Below are 16736 nucleotides of genomic sequence, written 5' to 3' on the forward strand. Positions count from 1 at the left end.
AAAACGACGACCTATCAAGGTTATCAGATTTTAAAAGGGGAAAAACGATAATACCTTACAACTAACTAGGGAACGAATAGCCATCACTCTTGAAGAAAACTGTATCGGGGCTGGTTTACTCTATCTTTTCCTTGGAATGTTAGAGGAGAGGCTTCTCAAAATGAGCAGCGAGAGTAACTCATTTTTTTAAATTTATTTTTTTGGTAAGTCAGTCGGAAAGACAAAGCGAAAAGAGGGAACCCAGGAGTCAAGGAAATTACCAACAGTCTGGCCATCAAGATTTCTTTAAGTCTCTAAGCTCCCCTTGGCAGCTGTAATCAAGATGAAAGAAAACCACTGCCAAGAACTTCATTTTTCCCTTCAATATTACTGCCCGGTGGCAGGAACCTGGGAAGGAGGTCAAGGTGTGGTTTGGCAAGAGGCAGTTCCCGAGAGAGGCGCTGGGAAGGGGAGGGCGGAGAACAGCCGGAGAAGGTGACAGAAAGGGAGGGGAAGGAGGCGCTGGCACCCCGAGATGAAAGCGCAGAAGTCTCTGCCGCGCGCGACTCAGGTGGCCCTTTCCCGCTCAGGTGAGCTCCTCCCGCGCCTCCCATTGGCCAAGGCGCCAGTGGCGCTGGGAGGGCGACGCAGTCCGGTCTAGTTCAGGGTCTAGGGCGGCGCGTCACTTCCGGTAGCGCGGAGCTTGTAAAACACCCTGGAGAGAAAATGGCGGCAGCAGCGGCTTCGGCGCCTCAACAGCTCTCGGATGAGGAGCTTTTCTCTCAGCTCCGCCGTTACGGCCTATCTCCTGGTCCAGTGACGGAGAGCACCCGCCCGGTCTACCTCAAGAAGCTGAAGAAGCTTCGAGAGGAAGAGCAGCAGCAGCACCGGTCCGGGGGCCGCAGCACCAAGACGCGGAACAGTAATAACAATAACACGGCAACCGCCACGGCCGCCGCCGCGGGAGCAGCGGCGGCGGCCGTGGGGATTGGGGTCCGGCAGGTCTCAGGCGACCTCTCCTACTTACGGACTCCTGGGGGCCTGGGCCGGATCTCGGCTTCTGGCCCGGAGAGCCCCTTGGGAGGGCCCGGGGGCGCCTCGGCCGCCCCCACGGCTGGCAGCAAAGTACTGCTGGGCTTCAGCTCGGACGAGTCGGACGTGGAGGCCAGTCCCCGGGACCAGGCCGGCGGCGGCGGCGGCGGCGGCGGCGGGAGGAAAGACCGGGCTCCGCTCCAGTATCGCGGGCTCAAACCGACGTCGGCGCCCCTGGCCTCCAGCGAGGTGACTAACAGCAACTCGGCCGAGCGGAGGAAGCCCCACTCGTGGTGGGGGGCCAGGAGGCCGGCGGCTGCCGAGCTGCAGAGCCCGTCGGGGAGAGATGGGGCGGCGGACGACGAGGAGCAGGAGGGAGAGGACGGCGAGGATAGGGACCCGGAGGCCGAGGAACCGCTGTGGTCCGGCCGGACCGTGAATGGCAGCCGGCTTCTCCCCTATAGCTGCCGGGAGAACTATTCAGACTCTGAAGAAGAGGAGGACGACGACGTGGCCTCCAGCAGACAGGTATTGAAGGACGACTCCCTTTCCCGGCATCGGCCCAGGCGGGGCCATAGTAAGCCTCTCTCTCCCCTGCCTGCGAAATCGGCCGGCGGCCGACTGGAGACCTCAGTTCAGGGAGGGGGAGGAATCGCGATGAATGACAGGGCGGCGGCCGCCGGGAGTCTAGACAGGAGCCGAAACGTCGAAGAGGCGGCGGCGGCGGCGGCGGCGGAGCAGGGAGGAGGGTTTGATCCCCCGGACTCCAGCCCCATTCCTAGATACCGCGTTAACGCTAAGAAACTGGCCCCTCTCCTGCAGCCACCGCTCGCGGACGTGGACTCAACCTTGGATTCGTCCACAGGCTCCCTTCTTAAAACCAATAATCATATTGGCGGTGTGGCCTTCGGCGTGGACTCCCCCAGGATTTTTTCCAACAGCCTTCCTCCCAATGCGGCAGTGGCCGCCTCCAGTTCACTCAGGATCAATCACTCCAATCATACGGGCTCCAATCATACCTACCTGAAGAACACATATAACAAACCGAAGCTTTCCGAACCTGAGGAGGAACTTCTCCAGCAATTTAAACGGGAGGAGGTGTCCCCGACTGGGGGTTTCAGTGCCCACTACTTGTCGATGTTTCTCTTAACTGCTGCCTGCCTATTTTTCCTCATATTGGGACTGACTTACCTAGGAATGAGAGGGACAGGAGTCTCCGAGGATGGAGGACTCAGCAGTAAGTATTAAACCCCGTGGGGAAGGCAACAAAGGGAATGTTGTTAGTGGTCGGCTCTCACCGCACTGGGCGTTTTACCCGAGGTGACTTCTGTCTGCAAGAACATGGTTTAATAGTGAAACACAACAGATGGAGTGCATTCGTATCATCTTTCTTTAAGAAAGAACATGATTACCGTGATAAGAAAGATAATCCCATGGCTGGTTTTAAGATTTTTCTGTATGAAGTATTGGGAAATTCAGAACATCTTATAAAAGAACAAAATATTACAAGCAAGTCTGTTAGTAAAATGCATTTATATATACGTGTGACTTAAATTTTCTTTTGGCCTTAAATAACCATATGTGGAGATGCCAATCCAATTACTCAACAGTTTGGAGGTATTTTGATTGTTCAGGGGCATCATAAATGCAGTGGGTTTTTTGTTTGTTTGTTTTTGTTTTCCCAAATTGAGTTGTGGTTCTAAAAGGCAATGTAAGATCTCTTGAAATTCTGGTTAAGTGTTTTGTAGTATTAAGTATATGTGTAGGTAGTTCTGTAATTTCTTTAAAGTGAATGACTACAGATAGAAAGTAGGAAGGCATACCTCTACATTGATTTCCCAGCCCGAAGCACCTCCCCTTCCACCAGTGAAAAAAAATAGTGGTAGGGAACTGCAGGGGTTTGCAGTCAGATTAATCTGGATTGGTCCCCAGGTCTTGCCTTTTACTTGCTAAATGTCTGTAGGCAGGTGTGTTCACTCATTCATTAAGCCAGCATCATCTGTGCTGTCCTTCAACACAGGAAGAAGATGAATACTGATGGCTTTGTGTTCTATGAAGGAAATAAGGATGGAGTAATTGGTGTATTCTACTTCAGAGATAGAATAGGAGCTGTTTGAAGTGAGCCCTGAAGCAGGAGAAGGCGGCGGCCTTGTAGGAGACCGGAGAACATTCTGGGCAGAGATTACAAGAGGAGGAGGAAAGGCCTTGAGTTGAGCAAGAGCCTTCCTGTAGGTTATAGTACCTTGAGCAAGGGGGAGTGAGCCAGAGTTTAAGCTTCCCTTGCAAAATCTGTAAAATGATGCTAATCTTGATTAGAATGATGCCTGGGAGGATTAAAAGAGAGGAAGTAAATTTAGTGCATGATGGACTGCTGAATACATACATAATTTCTCAATGTTAGGTCCTTCTCCCCTCCCCCTGCCCCCTGAAACTTCCTGCCCTTTTCACCCAACATGAATTCGCTGTATCATGATTTGTATTTATAAAATTGGCTTACTCTTATTTTATTTCAAAATAGTGAATGATGCAGTTAGCAGACTTAAAAGAGTGGAGTGAAAATAGTGTAAGCTTTGGTTTGGTATGGCCAGTTCTAAGATAGTCAAATAATAGATTATGATATTCCTTAACTAGAGGATTTAGAAGAGGGCTGAAATCCAGCACTCACTGTAAATTGGTACCCTGGGAGCAAGAGTGATATATTGTATCCTGCCCCAGATATTAGAGACAAGAAATAAGGTCACACTAGAAGTTATACTAGTAAAGTTCACATAAATGACATTACCCATGAGCAGTGCCTTTCCTGCATGTTTGTTTCTCCAACAGAACCTGGTTCTATTCTAAGAACTAAAGGCTTTGCACATATTATCACTCAGTCTGCCCAACGACTCACAGAGGTAGATGGTGTCATCGTCACTCTAGAGATGAGGACAGTGAAACTCAAAGAAGTTAAGCAATGTACCCATAGTTGAACAGTTAGGGAGTGATAGGACTAAGATTTGGTTTCAGATTTTTTTCAACTATTAAGCCCATACTACTTTGGGTATTGTTTATAGAGAGCTTTCTAAATAAGAGGATACTTTTATTAGAATTAAGAGAATAATTGAATACTTGGTAGGATTTCATACAGAATTACTGATGTGCACAATTCTCAACTAAGGTGACTTGTCACATCTTTCTTGTCACTATTAAGATGAATGGCTAATATTCTCTTAAGTACTAAACTTTCAAATGGAATAGAAAGGGATAGGATGCTAGGGCTTAGGTACCTGCCCTCCCCACCTCCACCATTGTGGAAGGAAGGAAATTATAAAGTGGTTTGCACTTTAATAAATGGTAAATATGAGGTAGCTTCGGTGATGGAAAGAACAGTCGCTAAGAGGTAGAGGATCTGGGTCCTAGGACTTGTCAAAATGACCTTAGTCAAGTTAACTTCTGAGCCTCATTCTTATATATTAAATGGGAGTAATAATTTCTCCTGTCTATGGGGTTGTTGTGAGGATCAAATGAGATAGTTTGTAAACAAGCTCAAAGTGATATTCGGAAGTTTAGATAAAATTTGTTGTATTCCTGGTAAACTACAGTATATATGTAAAAAGAAATAGTTAAGTCATTTTTGTAAATAGTGTATTTCTTAAATTCAAAATTTAATTTTTATTAAATTCTATTAAATACACATTCTAGACATTGATACAGACATTTGAGTCAAAGTGTGATGAATCCTTAAATTACTTGACCTATTGTGTATCCTGGTAGAAAGAAGTGCCTGTTGGTTCAGTTAGTTTGCACACCTAACGGTGAATAACTTCACTCCCTATATTTATGTATTCTGAATCCTTTGTCATATTATAATGGTTAGCCAGTGCTTAACTGTAGGGTTCATTGGTCAAATAGTGTGCTTAAGGAAATAGTTTTACTTTGAGTAATAATTTCACCAGAAGATTGTAGGTTATATGTGAGAGTAAGCTTTAGTAAGCTTTCATTAGTTATCATTTAAATTATGTATAGCATATAATAGATTTGCCTTTTAAATAGTTCCTAATCATTTGTTCTTTAGAAACTTCTCATCAGTACTCTAATTTTATTAATTAAGTTACCCTTTATTAAATTACTGTGTCTGCTTTCTCATCTGTAAAACTAGGGGGTTGGCTTAGATGATGTCTACGTTCTTTCCAGCTCTAAGGTTTAAGATTCTGACTTTGAACTGCCCTACCAAAACAGCTCAAGGATCAGCCTGCAGTCGGATTAGATCAAGACAACCCACCAAAAGAAAATAGAGAGGCAGAATAGATTAACTTTCTTAGGCTCATCCGATCATTATTAAAAGTTGTTTTTCAGTTACAAAAGACATGATTTTTTGTAGAAAATTGGAATAGAGATCTATGAAGCAAAAAATGAATCAGTATTGTTTACCTCTCCTCCTAGTCTCACACTCACCCCTGGCATAAATAAGTTCAAATAATAAATTAGAACTTTCTTTATGCTTTTCATGTAAATACACGCATTCATATAGATGTATGTGTGTGTGCACATACACATTTTCGTTCAACAGTAGAGTGCCTACTATGTGCCAAGCACTATTTTAAGCAGCAGGAATATGTGGAGAACAAAGCAGATGAAATCTCTCTTCTCATGGAGCTTACATTCTAGGGGGGAAGATAGACAACTAAAATAAGAATTTTAGATAGTTGCTAACACAAGGTAATGATAGTAACTTGAAAGGCATAAAACAGAGTCTGAATTTTATTTTAAGTAACATCCTACTATACATATTCTTCAATTTCTTTTTTCACTTAGTATTGTATAATGGGTAACTTTCCTTATGGTAAGTTTAAGTACAAAGGCATAATTTTAAAATCTCACATTTCACTGGTCCCTTTCTAGCCCTATAAAAATGCTAAAATCTCTGCCATCCTGAAAATGTTCTTTAACCCGGTGTTCTCCTCTAGCTCTTAGTCTCATCTCAGCCAAGGTTACTCTTTCCTCCCCTGCCATTCACTCAACCCCTGTCTAGTTTAGCTTTTTTTTTTTTTTTTTTTTTAACCATCCATTCCTCTGTATCCTCTCTGTCACCAGTTACTCAATTTCCAACTGAGAGAAGCTTTAAAGTTCTTCTCTTGACCTCTTTGATACATTCAATACATTGACAATTACCTTCTTCGGTGAAAACTCTCTCCTTTCCAAACTTCTGTATCACCGCTCTCTTCTACTTTTCATTTATTTGTCTGCCTGTGTTTTAAATATTGGTGGTCTCTGGAACTCTTATCCTTTTGTACAGTTTTCCTAGGCAGTTTCATCCACTCTACTGGCTACCTCCCAATTTTATATTTTCATCTTAAATTTTTCTCTCTTGGGTTCTAGACTTAACCATTTATTAGACAATTTCTTCTGAATGTACCAGAAGTACTAACACCATCTGTACCATCAGCTTTACTTCCTTTTACCTTGTTTCTCCTGTTTTGTTCCCTGTTTTAGTTAATGGCATTTCCATCCACCCAGAGCTCAAGCTAAAAACCTTGAATTTGCCTTGATTCCTTCCTTTACTCCATCTTCCTACCAGACCTCAAACCACAGTCTGTCTTGTTACCAAATCCTGTAGTTTTACCTGCTACCTATCTTTTGACTCAATCTATTTCTCTCTATTCCCCACTGCTCTAGGCTAGTCTCTTGCCTGAACTGATTTAGCAGTCTTCTAACAGTTGTCCGTGCTTCTTGGCTGTAGCTCTTCCCGTCTGTTTTTCAGTGTCAGAGCAATATTTCTAAAACAAGAATGCAGTAATTCATTCATGCTTAAAATTACTCAATGGCTTTCCCTTACTCATTGGATAGAATGTAAACTCCTTGGGTAAACTGTTTGTGATCTAAGTATGCCTGCTCTTTCTAGCTTCCTTTCTTAGCAGTCCCTGTTATCACACTTTACTTTCTGGAAAACTGGAACTTTCTGGAACACTACTTGGTGTTCACTGAATATGTCACTGAGATTTTTGTGCCTTTGTGTGTGTGCAGGTTGTTTCTTCCTCTCTGTTAACTGCTATTCGTTCTTAAAAGTCTCACCTCTGGATGTCTTCTCTGTCTCCTTATCCTCTTTACCCTAGAGTTTGGCCCATTATTCTCTACTCAAAGAAGATCTTATGCATCCTTCATAGCATTTATTTCATGTTTATAATTGTGTATGTCCACTGTGCCAGATAGATTACAGCTCCTTGAGGTAATGTTCCTACAGGAGGAATTGAGTACACTGGAAAAGTGCACAGGCTCTTTCATTTCTCTCAACCACAGGGTCATGAGCCTTGATGACTGAGAGAACAGTAATACCATTGACAGGAATTAGAGATGTTGAAAAGTGAGCTCTTTGGGGGGAAGGTGGCATAGAAAAAATGAGTTTATTTGGGGCTTATTTTTTGAGTTATTCAAGTAGCAATATCCTGTAGGCTATTGTAGTTATATAATTGGATTAAAGATGAGAGACTGATGCTTAATGTGAAAGTAAAGTACTGTTTACTAAAGGAATAGATACCTTTTTAATATTTGTTTCTTCTTTTCGTGTGGATGTTTTGTTCTTAAGGATAAGACCGAGTGCTGCAAAAGGTACCATAGTTTTAAAAAAATTATATTTTTACTTTTTCAAGTAGTTAGACTAGCCAAAAGGTCAAAACTTTGAATCTGTAATGAAATGGGCATAAGGATTTTGAAAAGTAGTTGTTGCCCTCATTCTTGAAGAATGAAAGCGGAGTGAGAAGTTGACTACTTTGTAGGAACAAAAAAATTCTTAAACCTCTAAGAATATTCCTGGGAATACCAGGGGATTGCATATCCCAGTCTGATGATTTGAGAAATTAAAATCTACTATGTAAAAATGTCTTTCATCTGAAAATTATCTCTAGCATAATTTAAAATAAAAATCATCAGAGTGAAAACTTGTAAGTTCCCTATGAGTGTAATCATGGAGCCTAGTTTGAAACATTGGCATAGATATCAGGGCTTGGATCATTAAAGAGGCAACTTGGGTTTGAATTTGGGCCCTTCCTCTTGTTAGCTTTTTTATTAAAGGCAAGTTGCTGAATCCCTGTAAACCTCAATATTCTCATCTGTAAAATAGAGTTAAGTGAGAATTAAATGAAATAATGCATGTAAAGTACTCGACACAGCACATGACACATAGGAATAATAATAACAGCAGCAAACCCAGATGTAGCACTTTGTGCCAGGCACTGAGCCTAAGCAATTATAATTGTCAAGTAATCTTCATGAGGCAGGTATTTATCCCATTTTATAGATAAAGAAACTGAGACACAGAGAAGTTAAATAACTTGCCTAGGGTCATGAGTGCAGAGGCAGTATTTGGACTCAGATAGTGGCACTTAACCACTCTGCTAGATTGCCTTTTAATATGTGCAAGTACATAAGGGCTCTGTATATGTTCTCCACTATTATTATTATCTAGGAAATTATGAAAGATATGGATGGGTGAAACTGCTTAATGCATGAAATCCTAGAAGTGCCAAGGATAATCTTTGAAACCTAACAATGTTAGTACAAGAAAGTACAAATTTGTACTCACTTGACGATTAGGAATCATGTGGAACTGTTTATCCTTCTATAAGGTTTTAGATTAATTAATTCATTGATATATGAGGAGGGCAGTCTGCTATAATATAATACAAATTATATAATATGTAAAACTATAAGGCATATTATACTATTTCTAATTTTTAAAAGATTTGCAGTCTCAAAAATGGTGGGGATAGTGGTCCTCTGATTTGCATTTCCACTTCTTTTTTTTTAATTTTTAAAAATTATTTTAGTTTTATATTTTGGCCACGCAGCATTCCCTGACCAGGGATCAAACCCACGCCCCCTGCATCGGAAGCACGGAGTCTTAACCACTGGACCACCAGAGGAGTCCCCTGCATTACCACTTTAAAACTTAGGTTTTCCATTGTTCATTTTCAAGATGTAAAAATCTTTTAGTACATTTGTTCTCCCTTTTTTTGCACCTTTTAAAAAAGCTTTGAATGTATTTTCCCTCTGCGTATATTGCAATGGGAATGAAGCATTCTGTGATTTCAGGGATGTTTTAAAAAATTAGATATTTTTATGATTCCTCAGTAGTTTTGAAGTTTTAAAATAGCTTCTCCTCGCTCACTAATCATTCTATATGTTTACCTATCTGAAAAATATTTTATATAAATAAAAGGAACCTCAGAGCAAAGAGGTTATAACGTCAGTGCAAAGAGATATTTAGTTTATAAGAGTTTAAAAATGAAGTATACCTTGGACTTCCCTGGTGGTGCAGTGGTTAAGAATCCACCTGCCAATGCAGGGGACACGGGTTTGAGCCCTGGTCTGGGAAGATCCCACATGCTGCAGAGCAACTGAGCCTGTGCTCTAGAGCCCATGAGCCACAACTACTGAGCCCACGTGCCACAACTACTGAAGCCCGCGAACCTAGAGCCCATGCTCTGCAACAAGAGAAGCCACCACAGTGAGAAGCCTGCGCACTGCAACAAAGAGTAGCCCCTGCTTGCCGCAACCAGAGAAAGCCTGTGCCCAGCAGCGAAGATCCAACGCAGCCAAAAATTAAATAAGTAAATAAATAAATAAAAAATGAAGTATACCTTAAACTTTTGGAAATCTAAAATATATGGTAAGCAAGTAGTAGTAACTTCTTTATGAAAAGGATATTACTAAGGGTATATCTTTATCTAATCCTGTATTAATTTATTATACACTAAAAATTGCTACTATTTAATTTGGGAATCCAGCACAATACTAATTGTAGAAATTATTATAACATGTATAGTCTCATAACTTTATTTTTTTCTCATAACTTTATATTTTGACTTGCATACTCAGAATTCATTTTTAACAGATTTTAAAGTGAACCAGTAGCAGTATATTTGGATTTTGCTGTTTTAATAATGCATGTTTCAACCTGAATCACACAAGTGATATTTTAAAAAAATACGTAAAATTTGATCTAATTAATATTCTTTATTAGCATCACTGTCAAAAATAATTTTTAAACAAGAGTTGAACGTGCTGGGAGCATCTCAGCCCGTGTGCTGCAACTACTGAGCCTGAGTGCCACAACGACTGAAGCCCATGTTCCCTAGAGCCCACACGCCGCAACTACTGAGCCCATGTGCTGCAACTGCTGAAGCTTGCGTGCTCTAGGGCCTGCGTGCTGCAACTACTGAAGCCCGCACTCCTAGAGCCTGTGCTCTGCGACAAGAGAAGCCACTGCAATGAGAAGCCCATGCACCATAACGAAGAGTAGCCCCCACTTGCCACAACTAGAGAAAGCCCGCGTGCAGCAATGAAGACCCAACACAGCCAAATAAATAAATAAATAAATAAACAAGTAAAATCTTAAAAAACAAAACAAAACGAGTTGACCAGGAAGGAAGTGTTTAGGTTTTAATATTTATTTATCTAACATTTTATAGTTAAATTTTACATGTTTTACATCATTCTTTTGAAAATATATTTCTAAGGAAATTAGCTTTTCAAAAAGATTGTAAAAATTTATACTAACAGGTAGTATCTGAAAATAGGATAAGTCTGTCACATTGAAGCCGTCATTATTATTTTTACAAGGTCTTAATTTTTTTTCTTTATTTCTAGAGGTATAGAGTTTAAAACTATACCACTTGTTTTGCCTGGGTAGCAGAGTTATTGCTCTATATCCATAGTTTTTTGCTTAAAATGTTTTTGCAAGATGACTTCTAAATTCATCTTTATAGCTATGTTGATATCAAATGGCAAGCTAACATTTAAAATAAGGCTGGGTGCAAAACTGCAAGTTGAGTGATAAGTGATTAAGTATACACCAACAATTGCTCTCCTGTCCTGAATATACATGAATGGAAAAAAATCCTTTAGGAGCAGTGGGCATTTTAACACATAGTACATCAGTTTTGTTTTGCAGTTAGAGACCCCTTTTATGTGTGTATATATGTACAAAAGGAATTTGCTGGTTGTGGCTAATTCCTGAAAGCACTTTATACTTATAAAGGAAGCTTTTGCTCCGTAGGAATTCACCTAGGTATAATTTTTTTTTTAATGTTCATTTATTTTTTATTTATTTTTTCTTATTAGTCATCCATTTCATACACATCAGTTTATACATGTCAACCTAGGTATCATTTTTTAAACACATATAGAGTCATTGAAATTAATTAGCAGGAGGAAATCTTAGAATATTTGTTTGTTCCAGTCCCTGGGCTATGGCTTAGAACCTTGGTCAACCTTGGTAATGACTTCTGGGTTTAGAAGGACACCTACTACAGTAACACAAATGCTTTCTTGCTTGATTTAGTTCTCCTGTTCATTCATCCATTTACTCATAAATTATTTATTGAGCGCCTACTATGTGATACCAGAAGATGAGTATATGCTTTTTAGAATTGTAGCAGGGATATTCTTTCCCCAGCATACTGCCTCCCTCCCCCTCCCAGCACCCTTATTCTCTTCTTTTTCCTAAAATGCACTAGCTAGCCTTCAGAACTGAGATTTGGTTACTGTGCAACATTGTTTCAGATTTGTCCATTGTGACTCGGGAAACATGACTTTAAAAATTAGTTTCTGCAAATTTGAGTATGCCCTATGATAAAGTTTACTACAAAAGAAATAGTTTCATTTCTTACAGGATTTTAGAAGTAATTTAAAGAGTAAAAGAGGAAGAGACATGAAGAATGAATTTGTCAAAAATGAAAATATTATCAATTTGAAATGTTTATGATTGTGGTTTAAGATGTTCTAGGAATGTTCTTATGCTTATGACAAAAGACTTACTTTATTTTTTAAAATAAGAAAATCACCTTTAAATGTCCGTTCTTTTAGATTCTAAAGCCTTAAATGATAAAAGCATTTACTGAGAACTTTCTGTGTGTGAGCACCTTTATATTAATTTCCATGAGGGAAACTATTAATATTATCTCCATGAAAAAACTGAAATATAGAGGGAATAGGGTTAGGTGTGACTTGTCGTAAGATCCCACAGCTACTAAGTTTTAAAACCAGCATTTGAACCAATGATCTGACTAAGGGTCCACAGTCTTAGCCACTGGGAAGCTGTAGATTTTCTTATGTATTTTTTTCTCACCTACTAACTTTATTTGGGCAGGTAAATCGCTTGTGACCTCTGGGCTTTGGTTTTTGCATCTGTCAAAATCAGCTCTACTTCCAGCCAGTGACTTTTGTAGGGAACTGATGTGATGATGTCTATGGAAATGCTTTGGAGAAATTAGAAGTGATGTATAAATGTATATTTTTAATGCTGTAAGTTAGAATTTCCCAGCTATAGTAGTTTAATTTAAGCAGCACGTGTTCAGCACTGTGACATGTCCTGTCGGTAATGTTAATAAGTAATGGAAGAGTTGGTTAAATTTATAGTTCTTATCAGTATGTTTTTAAACTTTCTCTCAAGTTGTCTGAGCAGATAAAAGGAATCATCTTTTTACATTACCTAGTTAGTGCCTTATCTCTAGGTGCTGAAAAAGAATTTTCTGTCTTTGCAGTTATATTAATGTTATAGATTATGAAGCACAATTTGAAACTAGATTTTAGCCTCCTGGACTGCTAGAAGGTAGACTTGTTGATAGGAAAGACAGAGATGGGATACATTGCTTTAATCCAAAATATAGTAGTGAATTTGAGACAGAAAAACATTTCTTAGGAATATGGATGAGTCTTCTGTTGACATTATCTGAAGGACAGACAGTACTTGCAGCTGGTAGAGAAGAATGGACTGTCACATGCTGTTCTTCATCCAGTTTGTAAGATACCATGAGTACTATTATTGGTAAAGTGGGAAGGTGAGGTGTGTCCCCATGAATAGCCAATAGATTGAATGGGGGTAATCAAGAAGTTGGGGGGAGATGAAATAATAAAATGAATTTGATAAACATTAAAATCATGCTAATTAAATTATACGGAATTTAAAGTACATTAGGATCTTCAGTCTCCTAGAATATGAAGCACATAATGAAATTTTCATCTCATTTTGCATTTGAAATTGTATCAAAGATGTGGTTTCAGACCAGAGCTGTCTAATAGAAATAAAAACTACATGTGTAATTTTAGTTTTTCCAGTAGCCATATTAAAATGTAAAAAGAAACAGGTGAAGTTAACTTTAATAATAGATTTTACTTAATCTGGTAATCTAGAATATTATCATTTCAGCATAATCAGTTTAAAAATTATTGAGATATTTTACATTCTTTTTTTGTACTAACAGCCTATTTTATACCTGCAGCCTGTCTCAAATCAGACTAGCTAAATTTCAAGTGCTCAGTGGCCACATGTGGCTAGTGGCTACTATATAGGATAGCGCAGCTGTAAACTGCCCTGAGTTATGGAGTTATATTGTTGGTTTAATGAGATCTAACAGCTACTAATTTTTGAATCTTACAATGTGCCTTGCATTGTGTTCTCTATAATATTTTCAGTTAACCTTTATAACAACTCCATGATGCAGATTTTACTCTTTCATTTTATAAATACAGTGATGTGTAAGAGATGTTAATTTGTTTAAGGTCTAAGGTCAAACAAACAGGTAGTCTGTAGGAGAGCAGGGATTTAAAACCAAGTCTGACCCCAGAATTCTTGTCCTTTTCATTGTATTGCACTGTTTTAAAGCATGGCCACTTACCTAAGGCAGGTTGGTGAATGAGATTTAGTTCTTCCACTGCTCAGTTATTTTTGATTCACTGCAGTGACTTTTGATTGAATTAGTTCTTGTTTTAAAATATAAATACAGAGCATTTTTAGGTTAAAGTGGAAGAGGTATCCCCTAAATTCTTACTTACATTTCTAATTGGGATATTCCTTTATATTCTTTTCACCATGTCCTGTTGTAAACTGCTTTGTATAGCTCTTCAAAGTAGACATGTAGGAGGGAGGGATGACCTTTTGATTCTGGCACATGACTCTTTTGGGAGATAAGGGAAAAGTCAGCTACTATTGAGAAAAATGAAAACAGGATGACTAATAAAACTTTTGTTGTAGTAAAAAAAAATTTTAAAGGTTTCAGTACCTCACTTTGAGAAAGATTTTGGGATGATCTTATTCATCATGCTCTTTGAATTATAAAAATTATCTCAGTTCTTTTGCATGGTGTTATTTTATGATAGATTTATACTTAGCAACATTAATGAATTTGAGGATTTCTTTGAATTACGTTTAGATTCATAGACAATGTTTGCTCACAAAGACAAGCTGTTTACTTCTAAAAGAAAAAAATGGACAGTCCTTAATTTTTGAATGGTTATCTTCCAGATCATGTGTAAAATAGTTGTTTGAACTTGGAACATATCTGACTACACTGTTTCTAAGTTCCCAGGCTAGCCCATAGAAGCCTATTTAAAACCATATCCTATTTTAAAAACACTAATTCAGAAAGATACATGTGCTGTAATGTTCACAGCAGCATTATTTAAAGTTGCCAAGATAAGCAACCTAAGTGTCCATCAACAGATAAATGGATAAAGAGGATGTGGCATATATGTATATATACAATGGAATACTACTCAGCCATAAACAATAATGAAATTTTGACATTTGCAACAACATGAATGGACTTGGAGGGTATTATGCTAAGTGAAATAAGTCAGAGAAAGACAAATACTCTATGATGTGACTTATATGTGGATTCTAAAAAATACAGCAAACTAGTGAATATAAGAAAAAAGCAGACTGACAGTTATAGTGAACAAACTAATGGTTACCAGTGGAGAGGAAGGGGAAGAGGGGCAACATAGAGGTGGGGGATTAAGAGGTACAAACTATTATGTATGAAATAAGCTACAAGGATATATTGTACAACACAGGGAACATAGCCAGTGTTTTATAACTGTAAGTGGAGTATAGCCTTTAAAAATTGTGAATCACTGTATTGTATACCTGTGGCTTATATTGTATAGTAACCATACTTCAGTTAAAAAAAGCATATCCTGTCTTAGTACTAGTATAGTATTGGTGTAAGTTTTAGGTCCTCAGAGTGTGGGTCATGTTCTGTGGGAGTTGGATTAGGAGGAAGCAAGTTTATTTTTGGCTTTTTATGTTTTCTCTTCTTATACTTTTCTGTCTCTTAATTTCTGTTCTTATGCTGGCCTAAGCTTCTTGGCATTCTACTGTGATCGTGGTTAAACATCTGAGTGCTCAGTACTTCAAATTTTTTCTTTTTTAAAAAAAATTGACGGCTCCCCTGGTGGTGCAGTGGTTGAGAGTCTGCCTGCCGATGCAGGGGACACGGGTTCATGCCTCGGTTTGGGAAAATCCCACATGCTGTGGAGCGGCTGGGCCCGTGAGCCATGGCTGCTGAGCCTGTGCGTCCGGAGCCTGTGCTCCACAAAGGGAGAGGCCACAGCAGTGAGAGGCCCGCATAACGCAAAAAAAAAAAAAGAAAAAAAATTGACATATAATTGACATATAACATTGTGTTAGTTTAAGGTGTACTATGTAATGATTTGATATATGTATGTTTTGTGAAATGTTTACCACAATAAGTTTAGTTAACATCCGTCACCATATATAGTTATATTCTTGTAATGAGAACTTTTAAGACCTACTCTCTCAGCAGCTTTCATTTATATAGTACATTATTGTTAAATAGTCACCATACTGTACATTACATCCCCAGGACTTATTCATCTTATAACTGGAAATTTGTACCTTTTGACCACCTTCACCCATTTCACCCACCTCCCTACCCCCCACCTCTGGCTGCCACCAGTCTGTTCGTTTTTACAAGCTTTTTTTTTTTTTAGATTCCACATAGAAGTGAGATCGTATAGAATTCGTCTTTCTCTGTCTGACTTATTTCATGTAGTATAATGCTCTATAATAAATAGTAGGTCCACTTACTGTGTGCTTGGCAAGTATAAACATAAATGTTTACACTTAAGCATTTAAATCAAGCATTTTTTACATGATTTGATAAATGAAGAATCTGTAGTGGAAGATGAGGCTAATCACTGTGTCCAAGGTTATAGGTCAGAGAGGGGAGTTGTGGCATTACGTTGTTGGTTGAACTGCGGCAGTGTGATGTGGAAGCCCGTCCCCTAGCCGTGTACTGTACTGCGTTTCTCTCTCGCGTTCCCACTTCCCCTTTACCAGATTGGAACTCCTCATTTGCTCCGTTCAGATGCTTTCAGCTGAAGGATAGAGAAATCCATTTGATGGAGTTAATTCACAATATTATAGAGTTCTGATAATAAAAATGATGTGATTGTATGATAAAATTTGATAATGTGATTATCTTTAGTGAGGATTGAGCCAATATGGAATCAGAACTTAACCCAGCTTCCCTAAATCATCCTTCATCCTTATATGTATAGTTAGTTGGGTTGCCTACATTTTTCAGTTAGAAGTTAGGTCCATAGTGCTAAACTTACCTGCTGAAAACATTTGGGGAACACCACCCATTACAAGGTATTGTCTGAGGACCTAACAAATGATTTGCTCTTCTCATATTCTATTATTTTTCAACTACGTATCAATACTACTATGATTAGAATACAAAAAAAATTATATATTCATGGTAGAATTTTGTCATATTTTCGTAGTATGTGAATACTAAAAATACTACTTTGGTGATCTGAACATCTTGATATAAATGAAGAAGTTCTTTTACTTAAAAAGTGAAGAAACACTGCTTAAAGCATGCTATAAGGAAATTGTATATACTGGTTATATTTTAGAATTTGTTTTCAAGACATAGTGA

At 38.9% G+C, this 16736-nt stretch overlaps 1 protein-coding gene across 2 annotated transcripts in view; it reads left to right on the top strand.

The window, feature by feature from the left end:
• Positions 1-208: 208 nt before the first annotated feature.
• Positions 209-16736, top strand: part of LEMD3 (LEM domain containing 3) — a 68118-nt gene continuing 51590 nt past the window's right edge. For both annotated transcript variants that reach the window (XM_059080338.2, XM_067009690.1), the window contains exon 1: positions 209-2248. In XM_059080338.2, the coding sequence (XP_058936321.1) occupies positions 706-2248 (1543 nt within the window). In that variant the 5' untranslated portion in view covers positions 209-705. The remainder of the gene's footprint in view (positions 2249-16736) is intronic.

This window comes from Kogia breviceps, chromosome 12, assembly GCF_026419965.1.
Source record: "Kogia breviceps isolate mKogBre1 chromosome 12, mKogBre1 haplotype 1, whole genome shotgun sequence".
Lineage (NCBI taxonomy): Eukaryota > Metazoa > Chordata > Mammalia > Artiodactyla > Physeteridae > Kogia > Kogia breviceps.